Here is a 21,768-nt window from a genome sequence, read left to right as displayed (position 1 = left end):
CAATAAAAAACAAACAAAAAAAAAAACACGAAATAATGCACAAGTTAAAACGAAAATAGTTATGGTAAAAATCCCTATTCTCAAAATGGTACGAACCGGATTTGATAATTAATTTTTAAAAACATTAAGCAGAAATTTTAGCAGAGTTATGGGTATGGAATTAAAAAGAAAATAGTTTATAAGAAAAAAGATGTACAAGTCGAAACGAACATCCGGCGAAAAATCCAAATTTTTACCAGTGAGGCTCTACCGTGATCTAGATAATTATTTTTTGGTTAATTATTCTGTAAAGTCTAAACCATAAAAAAGACCCCACGATTCTACTGAAACATCAAATTGATATATTTTCGGCGAGAATTACTTCTTCAGTTTTTGCCTCTCCTGACAAATAACGTTTTCATACTTCGCATAAAGATGCACTTTTCTCAAAATTATGTGAACCTATTTTAACAATTAAATTTTAAAACCATTAAGCAGATATTTTAGAATTGTTTTGGCTAAGGAATTTGATAAATAATGTATAGTTTATAAGAAAAAATGGAAAAAGATGAACAAATTAAAAAGAAGATGCGACGAATACTGAACTCGAAAAATTTTCTAGTGAAATTTTACCGTGAAATCGATGGTTATTTATTGTCTAAAGTTTAAACTAATGAAAAGAGCAAACAGTTCAATTGAAACATTTATTGATGTATTTTCGGCACAAATGACTGCTTTTTCAGCTTTTTGCCTCTCGTGAAAACCATGTTTTCACGCACTTTTATCAAAATTATATGAACCGATTTTGATAATTAAATTTCAGAATCATTAAGCTGATGTATAATTAGTATAATTTTGGCTAGAGGATTTTAAAAGTTACGTACGATTTATACGAAAAATCTTGAAATTTTTTTGAAAATTGACAATTATTTTTTTCAAAATTCAAATTCTTGTTCAATTAAAACACCTTCCTTAGGAAAATTTCCTCATCTCTGATCATCTTTTCCACGTAAATTCATAGTTTTGAGGCAGATCACATACTACCATCGTAGGTTATTCGTCATTCAACATATATGTAAAATTTGATTAGCGAAATTTCACCATCAGCCCTCTCACTCTACACATTTACGCTAATAAATATATTCAATCTCAAAACAAAATATCTATCAGTAATATATACAGTATAATAGCAGTGTTTATTCCAACAAACGGAACTGGAGCCCAAATACTCAAGCTCAATTCTCTTATCTGGCGGCCTTCTTGCACTCTCTATATATGCAGCATGTAAAATATGAGGGAAATTATATGAATAGTATTTGAAAAAACTGCACCAGTAAGTTCCCGTCCTACATAAATAAGATAAATCTTGTTTCCCCTTAAGTGCTAATTAAAAATACATTCTAGACGTTTTGACAAATCTTTTTGATAATGTGATCAAATTTCATTTTGTAATGCGACATTCGAATATGGATGTTACTGGAACTGTAAAGAGAAAATCTTGCTTTTTTATCTTACTTTTCAAATAAAACTGTAAAATGGCACTAATCCGTTTCGAGCACCTTTACGGTCTTAAAGGGCGTAGCCCTCATAATCGATTGTGCGAACTGTTTTACCAATTTATCTGACGATTCTTTCCTTTTTTTAATTGTATGGGTTGACCCTGATTCATAAAATTAAACAAAGCAGGAAACCGGCCTCTCTTCCTCAATGGAAGTTACCAGTAGGTTCATGACAAAAAAAACCTTCAATATTTTCCCGTTTGGATTAGTGGGCGCATTAATTAATTATACACATTTTCGAGGAGGAAAACTGAGTTAAATAAAATTGGCGAAGGGAAGAACTAAGGGTATTCACAAAGGCACGGGGGGAGGGAAAGCTGCCCTATGCTAATTGGTTTCTTGAAGGCGGCAAAACAAGAATCAACCGTGCCTTCGCCCTGCTCCAGCTCTTACTCTTCTTCATTACCACCCGAGAAAGTTCCAGCCTTGCCAATTATCCCAAACTACAATCTATAACATTAATCTTTACCAAGCATCATCATTTTTTTAGAAAAAGGGAATCGTTTGTGATTGTTTTTTGAAATCAAAACGTTAATCTCTGATCAAAAATCCATCCAAATTTGACTCGGATTTTTTGTAACTTTCTTTTTCGCGATAATATTCACCGGTATCCGGGTTCGTTGTCAACCCAATATGCTGGCCGTGTGGGCCATACTGCGGGAAAACAGGGTGTACACCTCCATGCGGCAAATGGACAAAGTTCTCTTGTTGTCCCTTTGCGGTCTTAAAAGACGCTTTATTCTTTCCCGGTCACTTGCAAAATTCTTCATCCTTATATAATTTTCGGCTTGAGGACACACGTATAAAATCGTCCTGGGGTCATAATTCAAACGGTGAATTTTTTTTAAAGTGAAAAAGAAGTAAAGCAGTCTGAAAAAAAAGAATAAACACAAAGTACGTAAAAACATTCGACGTAAATTAACAGTGGAATCTTGATCATTCGAAATCCAAGGGACCACAAAAATAATTCGAATTGTCATGAAGAAAAAAAACCCTTAAAGTTCATATGTATTTTTCTAATTTATTATTTAATAAATCCATTATATTTTGTGGTTCAATTGACCAAATAACTTCTTTCAATTAACTAATCTTTATGTAAGGTATTGGTTGAAATGAAAAAGCAAGTGTCACGAGCGGGATTCGAACCCACGACCTTAGGCTCAATACTCCGCTGCTCTAACCACATGAGCTATCGTGACTTCGATCCACTCGGACACCAACTCCCCATCTCGACCTACTGTATTACTTAAATTGTACCTATATAAAACAGTAAAAATAATGAAAAAGCGGAAATAGATCAACTGTAAAATTGAACATAGTTACGCATTATTAAAAAAATCTGTGTGGTGGTTAGTGACCGTTAATCGATAATTATTCAGAAATCGTGAGATGCGGTCTGGTGTGACGTAGGTTTTAGAAAAACATTTTCTTTATCGTGCCAACGTTTCGATCTTTATTGAGATCATCTTCAGGGCTCAATAAAGATCGAAACGTTGAGACGATAAAGAAAATGTTTTTCTGAAACCTACATCGCACCAGACCGCATCTCACGATTTCTGAATAATTAAAAAAAATCGTGAAGTGGTTGTTTGGCGTCCTTGGTTTAAATGATTTTCCAAAGTGGCCAGTGCTGAGAATACATTGACAAAACACTGACCTCAGAACATAACCAACCAGAGAAAATTGAAACAAACTTTAGGCTGTAATGAAGTGAACAATACATGCAAATTTAGAAATATATAACAAAGAAAAAGTGCAAATTATAAAGAGGGGAAGTGGCTTCAATTCGATTAATAGTACGCTTTTTCCCCCTGTTACGAAAAATATTTTCGAGTGTATAAAAATGCACAGAATTTTTTCTATCTTCCGAAGTGACCTGCTAAGGAGTTCTGATTATCAAGAAATTCGAATTATCAAGCTTCGAATTAACAAGAGTCTAGTGTATTAACAAAATATTGCAAATAAAACTATTTATAGGAAACGAATTATAGATTCAACATAAATAACTTTTATGTATTGTTGCATTCCGTGCCAATGGATTTCCTGGAAGATTTTCTTTTCTTTTGAGAAGCAAAAATTCTTCTTAGAGATATGGAATCAAAAACTAGGTTAACTAACTTTCTAGAAATAACGTTTTTGTGATGTCACATGTATTTCATATACCATGATGTTTGACGGGGGGGGGGTTGTGACCACCTTATTTTGTCTTGTGACGGCACGTGTTTCTCTTTCACCATGGGGTTTGATGAGGGTTGTTACACCCCTATCTTGTAACGTCACGCGTTTTTCTTTTACCATAGTGTTTGACGGGGAAGGGAGTGTTACCACCCTTATTTTGCCTTGTGACGTCACGAGTTTTTCATTCACCATAGTGTTTGACGGGGAAGGGAGTGTTACCACCTTTATTTTGCCTTGTGACGTCACGTGTTTTTCATTCACCATAGTGTTTGACGAAAAAACAGGTGTGACCACCTTTAGTTTTCCTTGTGACGCCAAATATTTGACTGGGGAGGGGTTGTGACCACCCTTATTTCGCCTTGTGATTTCACATGTTTTTCTTTCCCCATAGGATTTGATGAAGGTTGTTATTGTACCATTCTTATTTTGCCTTGGGACGTCACGATTTTCATTCATCTTGGTGCTTGACTGGGGAGAGGTTGTGACCACCCTTATTTTTTGCCTTGTGAAGTCACTGTTTTTTTCTTTTACCATGGGTTTAGACGAGTTGTGACTACCTTTATTTTGCGTTATCACATCCCCCTTCCATCACATTCCACGACGTGACCCATTAAAGCTTCTCGTCGCTCTCTTCGTCAACTTTTTTACATCATTAATCATTACTATTTAAATAAACCGTTGGGTAAAATAACAATGAAACAAATAGTTCATACGTTTTCATTATATTAAGTTACATTTTTTTACAACTACAAAAAATCGTTTCTTCCTCTGTACATTAGTGATATTTTTCGCTAAATGTCGTTGTACATATGTAGCATTTTATTGGTGAATATCTCGTTGAATGTTTCGGGAGAGAAACTTTCATTGCAGTTTCTCCAATGTAAGTAGGTCCGTGGTAGTCCAGGTCGGCAAGAGTCGCACCTTCTTATTTAGTTTGGATTTTGACCAATCCCTTCAATCTCTGCCTTTCTATGTTATACTTTGGCCCACCATATCTAAGTTCCGTGAGTAATCATAGATCTGTCAATCGAAATGTATACATAAAGGTTAAGGGTAAGGATGATCCTTATTCTACAATTCAGATCCTCCGAGGGTCACCCATTAACCATTATTTTCGTAGGTAGAAGCTTGTCGATCCAACCCTACCATTTCCTTTTAATAGTGTTTTTATTGCTTTTTTATCATTAGAGGGTCCGGTCGCGGTGGTCAGGTCCGGGGACGATGGACGCCTCGTCTGTCTTTCGTTACCCTCAAGACCTGTGTCGGTCGACTCAGACTACCATCACTGTTTTGCCAAACCGGTCGGGGTTTAATATATAAACTCCCTCGAAGGCTACAGTTGTGTTATTTACCAAGAAAAAGAAGCGCAATCTTACAGCTCTGACTTAATGAAACCACGAAATAAAGCATTCCAAAGAAATTACCGACCTAGGAATAGATCTTAAAAAAATATTAACGTGGATTGCATACCTTAAGACAACCAACGATATGAAAAAATTTAGGGTCTAAATCCTAAAATTTATAAAATATTTAGACCTGGCCACCGCGATTACCCTCTAATGATAAAAATACAATAAAAACACTATTAAAAGGAAATGGTAGGGTTGGATCGGCAAGCTTCTATCTACCAAAATAACGGTTAATGGGTGACCCTCGGAGGATATGAATTGTAGAATAAGGATCATCCTTACTCGATTAAAAAAAATCATGCGAGGGAGACACTATTTTTTGGGCCAAAGTCCGCGTATGTGTCCGGCAAGTAGACAAAAGTTGTTTGTTTCTACTTCATCAATATATAGTCATCTTAATAATTTTATAACCTCTACAGTTGTATTTCTAATTTCTTTAATTGACAGAATATCGAAAATATTTCTTTTGTTCCAGTTAGGCCTTTCTTTTATGTTCTTCTTATAAAATTATTATTACTGTTCCATTGTTAATACAAAGATAACAATATCATGAAATAATTACATATATGAGTTAGAAATAATTTAGAATTGTGAACAATCCAAATACCCTTCACGATCGTAATAATGACCTATGATCGTAATAAAACCATCTATTTTAAATGATGTCATATTTCAATATTGCTGATGACTTCTGGCTTAGAGCTTACCGTCGCTATCTATCTTTGTCAGACGAGTTAATGCTTCACACTCAACGGATGATTAAACAGCTGATCCACAGAACAATTTACAACCAAAGACCACGGAATTCCTTCGATTATGCAGGAAATTATCATTCGATTGATTGATGATGGGAAAAATATTATTTTTTTTATATGATTTTTTTAAAAGTCCGAAATATTTTTTCTATCAAAGTTGTCGGAATATTATAATAATTCGTTTTATTTTCCAGGTTGATGGAGGTGGTGGATCGTGACAGGAGGAGGGTGACCCAGGTCTAATAATGGGCAACAAGCTGAGCTGTTCCTGCGCCCCTCTCATTAGGAAATCGTACAAATATGAAGACTCGCCGTGGCAAGCTTCGAGGAGGAGGGACGGCCATCTCCTTAGGTAATCTAGTTCCATTTGGAGTGCCAGAATTCAGAAAATCCACTTGACTGGAAAGAAGCTATCAGAACAACTAAACCCATTTCAGTTGCTAACACCAACAAGATTCCAGTTCTAAGACACCCCTCATCAATCTCGCAATATATACATGTAGATTATAATTTTACAATTTTAAAAATTATTATACTTTCTATCTTATTTCTTTTGTATTTATTTATTTGTCATGTGGTCAGTCATAAGGGAAAAATAGTGGTTAGTCTACATTAATAGCTTTAAAGGATAGTTTTATTTACCAAGTTTAGCATATAATATAGCAAAAGATATTTACATGAAGGGGGATATGTTACAAGCTCCCTGAATCTTACTGATCGATAGTCTTTCCTGGTTTCGTTGTCCAACTTGTCAAAAGAGCGACAGTTAAGAAGTTAACACTTACAAAATCAATGGTACCAACTTTTTTCCTTCCCTCTTTTCAACAACTGCCATATTTTATCCCTCACTTTCCCTTTAAGTAATGACTATGTGTACAAACGTTCTACGACGATAAAAAAAAAATCTACTTTTCCTCTGTTAAACTTGGCTGGCCTCTTAGCCAAGCTGTTAGACTGTTTATTTCGAGCAAAAAATTACTAGGAAGGCGTTTTACAAGTTTGTTTGCCGACTTTGGAAGTGCCGTAAATGTGGCAAAATATACAGGTTTGTACTGTTTTGTAAATTGTGTCTTAACTTGTGACATTATTTTTGTTTTGTGTATGTATACATCATTGCAGCATAATGCTTATTAAAGATTTGAAAAACAGCTGAAAATAGTGGCATAATGATGCTTGACATCCTGTTAAAACATCATGCCAATTTGATATTTGATACTTACAAACCTTAACGTATAATTAATTAATTTTTAACAATCTTCTGTCTATTGAAAATGATGGAAGACTGCTTAAAATACTGCTAAATAATCAACATTCAGTCTGAAAGAATTGAATCACAATTGTTCGTTTTTCTCGTAATTAAGGGATCTTTTTATATAAAAATATAATAAATCATATAAATTACATAATTATAATAGTAGTAGATTTACCCAGTAATCGTAATTACTTCAAATGTTTTTTTAAAAGCTTACGAAGCCTTAAGAAAGGAACAACGAAGCCTTATTTATATTAGGAAGTGGCTTGGTGTTTAATTTAAAACCCTATTCTAGTAAAACAGACAATCAACTATTGACGAAACGCAAACATTTGTGAAATAATCTTTTATTTCAGGTTGTGGGCGGAAGTGTTTCATGTCAGTTCGAGCGGAGCGGGGACAGTAAAATGGCAGCAGGTGTCCGAAGACTTGGTCCCCGTCAACATCACGTGCATACAAGATTCTCCTGATTGTGTTTTTCACATCACAGCCTACAACAGCCAGGTCGACAAAATCTTAGACGTACGACTCGTTCAACCAGGTAAATAATAACCGAGTGCGAGCCTCTTATTTGGACCGTTCGATATCAACTGCCGGTTGAACATGCAATTCTTTTTTTTATCAGATAAACAGAATAATCAGTACAATTAGTGTGTTTATGTGAGTTTTATTTAGATTCTTTTTTTATTTTCAGGCACTAGGATAGGACAAGCGGCGGAATGTTTCGTTTACTGGAAAGACCCGATGACCAACGACACTTGGGGCCTTAATTTCACCTCTCCTATAGACGCGAAGCAATTCAAGGAATGTTGCGTAAGTTTTTTATAATGAAACAATAGATATTTGTTTATAAATACAATATATTATTCATATAACCGAATGATACCACCCTCTTTTCTAAAAGAACAAATCAAACAACTGTATATATTAAAAAAATGCACCCAATGCCAATGTTTGTGTGCTGAGAAACAACCTTACTCGTTTTATAATTGATAAGGGTGCTGTGTGCCTCCTCGCGATGTTAAGATTTTTTTTTAACATGCAAAGCCGAACTTTTTGGCACATTTTAACATTTCCTTTATTTATTAAACGTTAGGATTTGTTTGAATGAAATTGATCAAAAAATGTTGAAAATATCGAAATTTTCGAAGGATAAAAATTCAAAGCTTTTTTGGCCAAACTTTAAGGGATTCATTTTATTGTCATATATTACTTTGATTTATAGTATACATTTTAAATAATTAAGTTTAAGTTTTAAATTGACATAAACGGAATCTTTAAAAAACCCTGTGTCTACCGTAGAATGGACCTGACCTTATAATAAATTGTAGTCCATGTTTACATAAAATCTTTGTATAAAAAACGAAAATCTTAATAAAGATAATGATGTAATAAATATGATTTTAAGGTGTTATCGATTTGCATTTGGCTATTTTAGGAAAATGTAATCGAATAGGTGGATTTAATTTAATGATGTTTAGTGGGCATTGAAATTTTTTGGACGAAATTCATAAAATAATTGTGAATATGTCAAAGTTTAAAGGCTTTCAAACAAAAAATCAAACCGTTTTAAGTGCTTCCATTTTTTATTAATTATTACTTTGTTTTATGTTATGATTTTTTAAATTTTGGCATCCGTTCAACGGACCTGATCTGACAATAAAACCTATTCATTCTTGTATAAAACAAGCCAAACATATTAACATAATAATTGATAATTATGTAATGTGATTTGAAGGCAATTTAATGCTATTATTTATGGGTCATTAGGGTTGGTTTGAATAGAATTTATTAAAAAAGGTGAAGGTAGCAAGTTTAAATATTTTTGAAGGAAAAACCATACCATTTTTTTTCCAAACTTTAATACTTCGTTTTATTATTAACTACTACTTTCTTTTATGTTATTTTTTTAATGTTGCGTAAATATTAAAAGGCTCCGAGGTACCTCTGGATTTGCCATGACCTAAAGGTAAAATGTAGTGTACATTTTTTTTGAATAAACCAAGCCAAACATATATAATAATAATATAATAATTCACATGTATAATAATGTAATAAATTACATTAAGGCATTCGAGGGCTTGCGTTTGTTTTCTGTATGAAAGTGTAATAGTGTAATTTAATGTTGCATGTTGGCAGTACCTCAGAACGTATTTAGAAATTAATTTGTCCAATTGCTTTTCAGTCACCTTCTTTTAAATTCTCCAGAAAAGCTTCGTCGTCTTATTCATTGAAACTAGAACCTCCAAGTAAACAAAATAAGATAAAAACGAAAAGAAAACCTTTGTCGACCCCAGCTTCGCCCAGTAGATCTCGTGAACCACAGTGTACGTGTATGACTGCGGATCAGTACGCACGTCTGAGAGCACAAGACCCACGCATTCGAGGTTGGTGAGCGCGAAATGCATCTGTCAAGAGAAGTTACAAGTTAATTATTCTGACAATCGCAGGCTCGTCGACTCTCCCGCGAGCGACTAGCAGGGGGACGGACATAACTGACGGAAGAGTGTCGGCACTCGGCGACAAAGTGGCAGCTGCTACGAGTTCAACTTCTTTGTATGACAACGTGACGACAACACAGCAGAGTCAACAGCAGGGACAGCAGGGTCTGGGGGTGGGCGTCAAAGGCAGGCAGACAAGGGACAGAGAGACGAGTACGCCTGGAGGGAAGATCAACGGGCAGGCGTCGCATACCGCAGGATCTCAGACAGATGAAGTATGAATTTTACTACACTTTTACAAATGCTATTTTAACTCCGGATATTTTCCAGGGAGAAGAGACACAGAAGTCCGAGGGGACACAAGCTGGCGTGTCGGCTGGGAAAACAAGCACGGGTACCTGCACTCCTAGAATGATAAAAGACAGTCAAACTCAATCGAACGTAGGCGGCAACATGGACGGAGTCGACATGGTTCGAGAAGCGGAACTGAGGCAGGCCAACAACAACAACATTAACAACCTCAATAACAATATCAACAACAATCGAAGAAACAATAATCGTGAGTAGTGGCCAAAACCTGAAAAAAATAGACTTAAGAAAAGATACTAAACCTTTAATACCGTTCAGTTCGGCCGGTTTAGTATCTATGGCGCCGTTAATTGCTTTACTATAGTGGCTCATATTACATTTAATTAATAATTATTTATAAATATTATTACATTTACATAAAATGATAACTTTCTTATTTTAATGAAATTATCGCAATACATTTTCTTTGAGCGATATGAAATGACTTTTTAGTAAGCCAGTAACATTTGCAAAGTAAAATACATACTTACACATGATACGAGTACATTTTCACACTTTTATTAAAGATTAAATGTACGTCCTGTCACACAAAAGGGGTTTAATGTCCACTTCCCGTTGGGTGTCACCTCGAGGGATCAAACCGCTTTACAATACATTTGCATATTATTATGAATTAAATTCCGTGTGCTATGCCGGGATTAGAACCCAAATCCACTGTACCTAAAAATTAGGAGGTGTATAATTCTATATAAACGTGCACGTTACGTTATTTTGTTTTTAACCAGGTTTAATAAATATTTTGATTGTTTTTTTTTTGTGTCAAATGGAAAATTTTTTACTTCATAAAAAGTAAACTATACATGCAATAGTAAAAATCTAAAGATCAACATCTTTTAGTAGTTTGGAATTACCAACTTAATTCCAAACTACTATAAACAAAGTTTTAAGCACAATACTCTTCAATAATTTAATTTAAATTAAGACATTACGTAAACAAAATGATTACAATTTAATATTTTTATTCGGCTATTTAATTGTGACTTTGTATAAACTTTATATGCTCAATATGAGCACACATACAATAGCTTACAAAGGAAAGATAGGGACACAGATAGGAATATCTGACCTGAATTTTTTATGATTCTCGGTTGAAAAATATTAGCCACTTGTCTGAGGGGTCTTTCCAATATGGGCCCTAGAAGCCAAGAAAAAAATTCTTTAGCTTATTTCAATATTTAATGTAAATATATTTTTCTTCTTTTGTTGTACATTTATTTCAAGGTTATTATATATCATTCGATTTATTTTTGTTTATAATTGTTATTGTATAATTATAATTTAAATAATATGGAAGATTGTATCAAAACAGATTAGACATATGAAAAGTTTCTCTAAAAACAACTTTTTATAATAAAGAAAAATACACATTTTGGGGGTGGATAGGTGCTGCCTGAAGTTTTGTTTTATATTGCCAGTACTAGTTTACTTACTAATGTTTTTTCTATTATGTATAGTTTATAAGATTCAAAACCACATTAAAATAGATTAGAGGATGTATTTGGAAGGCAAAAACCTGGAGGAAATGTTTTTTTGATTTTCCAAAATCTTGAATTCAGGTTTTTTAGGGGGTGTAAAACAAGAATATTAGTTATCAGATTTGTGTCACAGCTTGTAGTTTATTATGTTCTCAAAACCTGTAAACTTTCAAAACCAAATAAGTTTTGTGATTTTCGTGAAAAAAGCCTTCCATATTTCTCCGATATTTTTTGAAAATAAGAAAAATAGCGATAACTTTGAAAGTATTGCACAAATCTACTGGAACGTTTACTGGGGTTTACTACTGTATAAATTACACGTGATAGCATGAATTTGGACACCGGAAATAAATCATAATTCGCGATATAAAATAAAACATTTGAAGATTTTTTTATTAATTTCATTCTTATTCTTCTCACTTGTAATGGAAAAAATCAAAACCTTGTTGCATAGGATTGAAGGGTTGAGCTTTCTAACGGTTTCCATAACGTTGAATTTAGATAAAACCAGGACTTTAATTTTTAAGCAGAACAACTAGAACATGGCAAAAAAAATTGCAGCCGGTCATCCATGATGCTTTATTTACTATAAAAATTTGTATTTCAGAGTTCTAAAAGGTGCTTAAAACTAATCTAAATTGATTATTTAAAAAAAATTTCATCTTTATCCACTCTATTCCACGGACGGGGACAACGAAGAACACATTTTTCGTAAAACGTAGTCTATTTTTAAAACTAAATTGATTTTTGTTTTAAAAATTAAAGACTACTTTTTGTGAAAAGTGAGTTTTTGGTTGACTCGGGGGGGGGGGTCTAGATAAAAAAATTGTGATAAAAATCTAGAATAGAATAACAACAATGTTATCACGCTAAGATAATATAATTTTAACAATTTTTCTTTTATTTTTTAATATAGGAAGTGTCGTTTTGATTTTCTTACTTTTTACTTAGCTAATTTTAATTTAATGCGATCTTGTTTATTATTATATTATCCTACATTAAAAATAAAAATTAGTTGATATATAATAATTTTGAAATACATGTGTGATAATGATATAAAACCATATTTCACTAATTTTTTCTCGGCTCTAGAGCCATTACCAAGGACGCTCCGACACGTGTCTAATAATTTTCGATCTAGTATCAGCAAAAGAAGTTTAATTCAAATCCATGATCCCACGTCTGTTCCAGTTTTCTAATTTTTACCAAAGAAGAGAAATTTGGCGTTTCTGAAAATTAATTATTCAATATTAAAATTGTATAATATATTGTCCAATTTTCAAATCAGGAGGGAGAGAGATGTCTCTCGATTCAAACACCCTGAAGAGGATGCTCAAGCCGATGCCATCTCTCGAAAGCCCGGTTACGAGTCCGGAAATGGGGAGACGGCGTTACAACTATTACAATCATTACCAGCAACAGAACAACAACACACGAAATGTAATGTCGGAGACGGAATCCGGCGGAGGACGCCATCGGGCTAATAGGTTTTCAGGTAATAACATCGTCATAACACTGTTTTAGAAATTTAATATGATTCCAACCTTTCAAAAGCTTTCCGCTTTATACCTATGGGCGTTTTATGATTTTGTAGATGCAGGATAATGTTTACATTTGTCTTTTATATGATAACATCAAAATAACATTATGTGACATTATTAATGTATATGTACATATTAAAGAATGACGCGTATATTATAAACGATTTTTTACCATTTTTTGAGCAAAATTCGAATATTTTAGAAGGCAAAATCTAAGCACATATTTTATTTATTTGCAATTACATCATAACTGCTGTAGTAGAGCTCACAGTATCCAAAAATTAAATATAGACAAAATTTGGAAATATTTATATATATTCAATACCAGTAGTTGAGAATAAAATAATATAAATCATTTTTTGAAACTTGCAATAGATTTCCATTTTTCTCGGTTGTAGGTAAGGGTTCTCCAATTTCTTCCAAGCTCGGTGCGAATACTCCTTCTCACCTTTTCTTTTTTCTTTATTTCTTCAGTTTTTCTCTTTATAAGTTTTGGGTTTCAGTCAGTTGCTGGTTTTGCCCATTTTTATTTACTATCTCTCATACCAGCTCTGCCAATTTTCATTTCCCTGATTGTTGGATGATTCGTTTTGTCCTTTCGCTTTGTCCCCATGTTTCTTCCATGGCCCTTTGGGTCGTTTCTAACCTACGGAGTGTCTGCTATCAGAGTGTGACCAGCTCCTGACTTTTGTTAGGGGCAGAAAGTTTTATGTAACGGCATTATTAATTTGAAACGAAGAAACTCAATAGAGTCACGTCATAATCAAAAGAAACAAAATGTTTCATTATAATTGGTAACTTTTATTTTGCGGTGTTTAAAAGTATATTTGTCTAATCTTGTTAATACAGTTTGGTTTTGAAGTGATGGTGCATATTTTTATATTTTCTAATAAGTTTTTAAGGTAATAAAATAAAGTAATTCGGGTCTTAACGTCTAACTACCCGTTGGGTGTCGTATACGAAGGATCAACCAATTTACATTACTTTTTACTTTGTAATATCAATTAAAATGTCGAGGGCTATGCTGCGATTCGAACCCTAAACCGCTAGCATGGCAAGTACGAGTCGGACGCCACCTCGGTCTGCAACTTTTTTCTAGTTATGCAACAAACAAAGCCTTATTGTCCTTTAATAATTTTATTTAAAAAATAATTAACAAATAAATTTCGAATATAAATAAAATTAAAAATATACAAAACAGATAGACATCAATAGAGTTTGACAAATGTTTATCTGAATATCAATATCTCAAATTTAATCCATGAGGCTTTCACTTCTATCAGAGAAACTAAATAAATTTAATTACTATTTACTATGATTAGTTTATTTGATTTTAAATTGTTTTTTTGTGTTCACCATTATGTACACAGTTTTTCATGTTCGTTGGTTACATGAATAACAAGCAGTTGAAAATACAACATAAAACAACAACGGCCATACAATTAAAAACTAATAAACTAACAACAAATAATATCCCGATTTCTCAGCATGCACCATACTCCCAATATTGGGAATGAGACAAAATATACTAATTTTTTTAATACAATTTTAGTAATTTAATAAATTAGACAAAACTGATATAAAAAGAACAGAAATTATCAAAATACAGCAGAGAAATTCACAGAAAACTACCAAGAACCAATACGTAAACATGGAACAATGAACATATTCAGAAATACATATATAACTCCACACAACTTAAAATAATAATCGAACATAATTCCGAAAAGAACAAACATCGAAAAACTCGTCTTAATGCAAAAATAAAGAATATTAATTAAACATATTAAAACATTTTAAAATATAAAATTTCACATACATACACATATATTCACGTACAACATATCCCATACGTGGCAACTGATGAACATACAACATAACTTAAAAAGAGAACGAACACGATAAACCCAGACTGAATGCACGAAAGACAGGACAATCAGAAAACCCTATTAATGGCAAAATGTTGAATTTAGTCTGTCATGACAAAGTTGACCTTTTTATTAAGGTTGATCATGATTTTTTTGCTCGTAATGTCTTTGCGATGCGTTTTGTCCATTTGCCATTTTAAGTGAACATAAAACACAACTCAAAAACAGCGCGAACACAATAAACCCAAACTAAATGTACGAAAGACAGAACTATCAGAAAACCCATTAATATCTCTCTAAAAATATAAATAAATAAAAATAAGACTAAGAATAACACATAAACCTAAAAGCGAAGAAGGCAAAATATCGAATTGATTCTGACATGCCAAAGTTTGATCATGATTTTTGCCTGTAATGTCTGCGTTTTGTCCATTTGATATTTTCAGTTATTGGTCAGTGCGTTTTCGCCTTGTGTAAATCTCTTTTATAGGCTATAGGCTCAATGCTGAGCGCACTGCCAAAACGTGTTATGCTTGTTAATCTGGCGTTTAATGGCTTATGTTAATCAGCGATAAAAAAAGGCAAGCATGATCGAATATTACTAATGGTTAGTAAATTTTAGAAATACAAATAAACATAAAACAAGAGAAAGGAAAAGTTAATAGTTAAAACCATATTGTGACAAAATATTTTTATATGCTACACCTATTAGTCTTATTTATCTAAAAATCGCTAACCGGTCGTTATTATTTCAGGGTCTAGATCATCACACGAAATAGGCCGTGGAAGAGGCGATTACGGAAGATCTTTGTACCTCGAGCTGGGCCACGAAAGAGCCGGGAATGGCGGCGGTGAGGCTTCGCCACCCAGTGACAACGTTCTCTTTGACAATCAATGCTACGCAACCACACCCAGTTCAAGCAACGGCAACTCGGATCTTGATCAGCCCTCCTCACATAGAGGTGACTCGCTGGTCGCGTTTTAAAATGGAACCGAAAAAAAAAATTCACGACTTAAAATCCGAACATAAGAATACCTTTTCCCAGAAATCATTCATCAATTTCAACGACAAAACATTAAACCGATTAAAAGACAAACTTTTGTTTTTGTTTTATTACGATTTTTTCTGCATGCAGACTTCATTATTTGAATAAAAACACTGGAGCACAATTATCCCCAATACAATTTACTACTTTTCCAGTCGTTCAGTTGTACATTGATATTTTCTTCGCATGAAGTGTTAATACTTTTGTTTCTCTGTTGGATTAACCTTTGAACTTTAAAGAAGTTTAAATAATATTTACTTATGCTAAGTGCATCATTCATTTTAACGTGTAGTTTTTACTAACCGTTAATTAATGGTTATTTAGAGATTGTCAGATGCGGTATGGTGTGGTAGGTTTAGAAAAATATTTTCTTTATCGTGCCAACGTTTCGATCTTTAAATCGATTAGGCTTCGTGGTCCGATTGACCAAATAAATTATTTTCAATTAATTAATCTTTAAGTAAGGTATTGGTTGAGATAAAAAAGTCAGTGTCACGAGCGAGAAGTTGGTATCCGAGTGGATCGAAGTCATTAATATATTAATCGATTTACTACGCAAAATGAAGTATAATTCACTAAAGCTCTCAGTAGATAATAGATATACAATAATAGATTACACGCCATTTGAGAAATGGCAAAAAGGAGGGAAAATTTGAAAGATTGGGTAGAAATGGGAAGTTTGTGTTCGAGTGGATCCAAGTCACGATAGCTTAAGTGGTAGAACAGCGGCGTATTTAGCCGAAAGTCACGGGTTCGAATCCCCCTCGTGACACTGACTTTTTTTATCTTAACCAATACTTTATTAAAGAATAATTAGTTTCGACCTTTATTGATCTTCATTCATTCATCTTCTGTGTTATATCTACACAGAAAACGCACACCTTGTGCCATGAAGATGATCTCAATAAAAATCGAAACGTTGGCAGGATAAAAAATCTTTTTTCTAAACCTACATCACTCCAGACCGCATTTCACTAACACTAAATAATCATCCTTTTTAACAATTATTCGTGTTAAAGTTTTAAAACTAAAATTCCATACTTAATCAACTTTCCCTGTTTTACAGATTATTATGAACTCCTCTAAAAGATTTTAACATACGATTATATTAAATCAATTAAAGATTTTTAATTATAAAGTTTTTTAATTTTTAACCGTCATTAATTTACAATTATAAATGTATCATTATATTTTGTAATTTACACGAAATTTTAATCTGCATGATAAATAATTTTAATTAACCAAAACGGGGCTATTGTAATATGATTAATTTGCTAACAGACAGTTCATGAAAAATTAACCTATTAACTTTTCAAAAGTTATTTTTAATGATCACTGTTGACAAAACACAAACTTCATTGACCACTTTATTGATCTTTTCTTTTAACACATTCTCTGCATGAAGGAGAACATTTTCTTTGTTAATTGACACTACAGCACAATAATCCCGAGTACTAAGTCAATATGGAAAAAAACCCGGAAATTTTCATCGCATGACGTCTCTGTGCTGAATTTTTGATTTTTAAAATGTTAATAATTTTTACTTTAAGAAGATCAACATATTTTTTTATATTATATGTTTATTATTGTTTCTTCTAATAATGGGGGTTAAAGATCTTACAGCACTTTTCACTCCTTGCTAGCCAGTAAAAACACTGGGGGGTACGCGTTTGCTTTGCCACTTGGGTCCCATAAAGACTAATTCCAATTGTAAAATTACTATATTATTTTATTTATCCATTAAATTATTAAACTATTTTATACATATAATGTAATTGCTGTTTGATGTTAAAATAAGTTTTACACCAAATGAACACCATTTCATTCAAATTTGACGTATTATTTATCCTTAAGTGTCATCAAATCTCATCTTTCATTCCATTAATACCATTTGTTTTCTCTGTTACCTTCGATAAATTTTCATCCCCTTAGATAAGTTCTATTAGCCTAAAGATAGATAAGGTAAGACCATAAAAATATGGCCATTAAAATTATATTAAAAATAAAACGAACATCAGCCAACTGGGTGTGGTGTTGCGTTTGTAAAGAGCACAGAGATCATTTTATATATATATATATATTGCCACACATAATAGATTTTAAAATTTCTTAAATGTTGTATTCTAGGGAGCACTGTGCATGTTTGTGTCTACCTTGAGCACTCAAACCCCACTTAACTTTGGAAAACTACCTTTAGAACACAGAAACACTTTTTAGGAATGTTATAATTTTATTTGAGAAATATTTGTAGTTATTAAACATATTTATTCGCTTCTTTTCTTTATTTGAAGTTGAATTTATAAATAATTTTTATAAAATGTAACCATAAATAATATAAGTTTTGGCTTGTTTCAAGTCAGAAGTTAAAAATGCACGTTGACTATATTTTATCATAAATCTATTGAAAAAATATCTTGCTTTTAATGTCAATGTATTCGACTATATTGTTTTTGTATATATACATATAGTTTTTTAATTTTTTTTGTAATCGTAGCTCACTGTAAAATGTATAACCATACCGATATGACGTACATCCTTAGCACCTTGTAATTCGCATCGGCTGTTGTCAATGACTGGTGTTCTCTGCAGGTTACGGCGGAAGAGATGGCTTAGGAACCGTTTCAACACCAAGTTCACCGACAAGCAGACTGTTGATGGAATACGAAATGCATCTGAGAAACACTCTTGCTAAGGGGATGGACGCTGAAAGCTATTCACTACACACCTTCGAAGCCCTACTTACACAAAGCATGGAAAATTTGGGTAAGATTTATTTAAATTTTGATTCTTGTTGTTCGTATCTCCTAGGAAAGACGGACAGAAAACAGTTTCCAATTGAATGTAAACAGAGTAATTGTAAGTTTATACTAATGCCTGTCGCAAAATGCAGATTGGACAATATGTTCTTCATAATCCCATTGAAATCGTACATAAAGTTTTCAATAAATTTTTGATATGTACTTTGCAAAGTTAGCTAACAAAATGAAACAAATGAAAAGTGAAATACATCGTTGAAAAGATTTTCTGAGATACAAAAAAAAAAATATATAGAATAAGAAAAACATAAACGGGGCATCGGTGGCCGCAACGGTTTAGGCGTTGACACGGCGCTCATCACTGTAAGGTAAAGGTCCCGGGTTCGAATCCAGCGGCCCTGCATTTGAACGCGACATACTTACAAATGGGCTTTTATTCAAAAACACCGGCATCCTGAGGGTTTATATGACCTCTGCTGTTGCAAACCCTCGTACTTGCCAATAGTTCGTAGCAACCAAGAAATGAGTCTTTTAGGTAATTTAAATACGGTTTCTACTTTGCAAAGGCACAAAAATAATTAGTGTATTTACGAGCAAATTTGGATCAGTTGATGTATAAATGAGTGGTGATTAGTGACCGTTAATCGATAATTATTCAGAAATCGTGATATGCGGTCTGGTGTGACGTAGGTTCCAGAAAAACATTTTCTTTATCCTGCCAACGTTTCGATCTTTATTGAGATCATCTTCAGAGCTCAAAGTGTTTGTTTTCTGCGTTTGGTTGTTGGTGAACCACAGATGGAGGGCACAAGAAAACGTGGCACTGGCACTCTCAACAAGAATAGCACAATTACGAAGAAAACAAACACTTTGAGTGAGTAGAAATGCTTTGATTGAATATAAAAAATATTTTTTTTGCATTGTATAAATTCACTTTTTTCACATCCTACATGTATTTGTTAAATGTAAACAATGATTGTAAATCCCAGGCCCTGAAGATGATCTCAATAAACATCGAAACGTTGGCACAATAAAGAAAATGTTTTTCTGAAACCTACATCACACCAGACCGCATCTCACGATTTTCGAATAATAATCGTTTTATAGAGGTTTAGAGCTTTCCATTTTGCACGTAATGAACACGACTTCTACCCTAATAACCATATAACCATAAATTATTATTTTGAAGTTCAGTACTGGTCATGAGCAAAAAAAAAAAAAAAATGCCCCCTGCTGATCCAGCCTAAAAATGTATATTTTTTGTTTTACAACTGCGGTTCTTACATATCCGAATAGTTTTTTGCAAAAATGATTTTTTTGGCCTACTTTACTAACAGCGTCCTTTTTGAAACTTAATTGTCCAATCTCATTTAATACTATTCTGAATATTCTGTTTTATCATAGGTACAAAAAAATTACCTTGGAATACATGCACAAAAAGGCAGAAAGCCATATTTAACAACAATGTTTTAAATAACCTAAAAAAAAATTTTCTTGACTGTCCTATCGGCCAGAAAGTTTGGTCAAGTGTCTGACATATGTTACAAGTCTTGACCAAAGTTTGTAGCCTCCCCTTGTATTTGTGATTTTAACAAAAATATAAAACGATATCATTAATAATAAAAAAATAATATGCACATAGAAGCAATATCCAATGGAATCAGCGATAACAGTTATTAATAGATGAAATGTTTAAAACCATATATTCAATAATATACAGAATATACATATACGGCTAGAACATAAAATAATAGATGCCTTACTAAAGGTTGTTTACCATAAACCACTCTTTTGCACAAATTATTATAAAAAAATTATAAACCTATGAAAACAGAGTTATATAAAATTTTACTTTGTTGAGACAAAAACCTATGGTTTCGTACACAATGATACCATATAATTAGCTAACATCAGAATTAAAGATAGAAATGCTTTGATTGAATATAAAAAAAATAAAAAAAATATTTTGCATTGTATAAATTCACTTTTCCACATCCTAAATGTATTAGTTAAATATAAATAATGTTTGTAAATCCCAGGCCCTGAAGATGATCTCAATAAAGATCGAAACGTTGGCACGATAAAGAAAATGTTTTTCTGAAACCTACATCACACCAGACCGCATCTCACGATTTCTGAATGATCAGAATTAAAATATAACACTTACAATTTGTTAGTCAAGAGAGTTGCAACTGTTTTCTTGACCACGTTTCAAGCATTTTCTTATATGAAACTGTTTCGTGAGAGTCCGAGATTTAAAAGAGCATTGAATTTTTTGAGCAAGTTAAGTTTTAGTGAATCTTGACTCAATCTCAACTTACAGTTTTCCACGCTGTTGGAAGATTCGTATTTTATACATATTGTTTGTCAAAACTACCTTCTCAACTGAAACATCGTCCTTCAACATGCTTCAGAAAGCGGAACGGGTGTGTCAGATTTTTATTGAATAAATTGGGCGGAAACGGAAAAAATCGAAAAAACGAAAAAAAAATTCGCTTCTTCTGAAAAATTGTAAGTTTTCATCTTTAGGTACACTATTCTCCAAACATCTTTACTATATGGAAACGATAATTTTTTTTTTCAATTTGTGGACCAATACATAAATACAATTTAAGCGTACATACAAAAGTACGATTTCTCTTGTAAAAATAATTAAAATTCAAGATCTATCAAGATTAAAATGAACCGAAAAAAGTAAAGTTAAAGAAAAGAAATAACCTTTGGTCGCTACAAACTTAGAAAACTTCAATTTCTCTGACCTAAACGAATTTCCTTTAATTTAACGGCTTCTAAACAAACCTATTTAAAATTTCCGATAGATCGGTGGAATCGTTTCTAAGTTATTGCCATTTTTTTGCTTTAGTATAAGATAAATTTGGATATATTTGGAAGGCAAAAATCCTAAGAAGAAAAATATTTTTTTATCTTATCGATATTTTGTATTAAGTTTTTGTAACTGGAAAAAAGGAATATTAACTTTGTTTTATGGGAACGTTCTCAATTCTGTTAGAAACACTTTAACCTACTTAGTCGCTCGCTCACAATTTATGTTCTGTTCTATTTTAAACCTCCTGCGGAGTGATTCTTTTCATATTTGTGCAATGTAGGTAAATCTGAAATCTTGGGTATTATTCATCACT

General features: G+C 32.8%; 1 protein-coding gene across 9 annotated transcripts in view; it reads left to right on the top strand.

Annotated features, from left to right (window-relative positions):
• LOC106662796 overlaps positions 1–21,768 on the top strand; it is a 371,911-nt gene that overhangs the window by 50,107 nt on the left and 300,036 nt on the right. For 8 of the 9 annotated variants that reach the window (XM_024230097.1, XM_024230053.1, XM_024230227.1 and 5 more), the window contains 9 exons: positions 6,075–6,232; positions 7,489–7,673; positions 7,827–7,945; positions 9,318–9,519; positions 9,583–9,848; positions 9,904–10,132; positions 12,706–12,912; positions 15,582–15,788; positions 18,462–18,635. In XM_024230097.1, coding sequence (XP_024085865.1) covers positions 6,126–6,232; positions 7,489–7,673; positions 7,827–7,945; positions 9,318–9,519; positions 9,583–9,848; positions 9,904–10,132; positions 12,706–12,912; positions 15,582–15,788; positions 18,462–18,635 — 1,696 coding nt within the window. In that variant the 5' untranslated portion in view covers positions 6,075–6,125. The remainder of the gene's footprint in view (positions 1–6,074; positions 6,233–7,488; positions 7,674–7,826; positions 7,946–9,317; positions 9,520–9,582; positions 9,849–9,903; positions 10,133–12,705; positions 12,913–15,581; positions 15,789–18,461; positions 18,636–21,768) is intronic. The other variant, XM_024230212.1, reaches the window with a different exon arrangement.

Source organism: Cimex lectularius, unplaced genomic scaffold, assembly GCF_000648675.2.
Source record: "Cimex lectularius strain Harlan isolate CLEC.00 unplaced genomic scaffold, Clec_2.1 scaffold73, whole genome shotgun sequence".
NCBI classification, from domain to species: Eukaryota; Metazoa; Arthropoda; class Insecta; order Hemiptera; family Cimicidae; genus Cimex; species Cimex lectularius.
The sequence above is the reverse complement of the archived record's forward strand: the minus strand, read 5'-3'. Positions and strand labels throughout refer to the sequence as shown.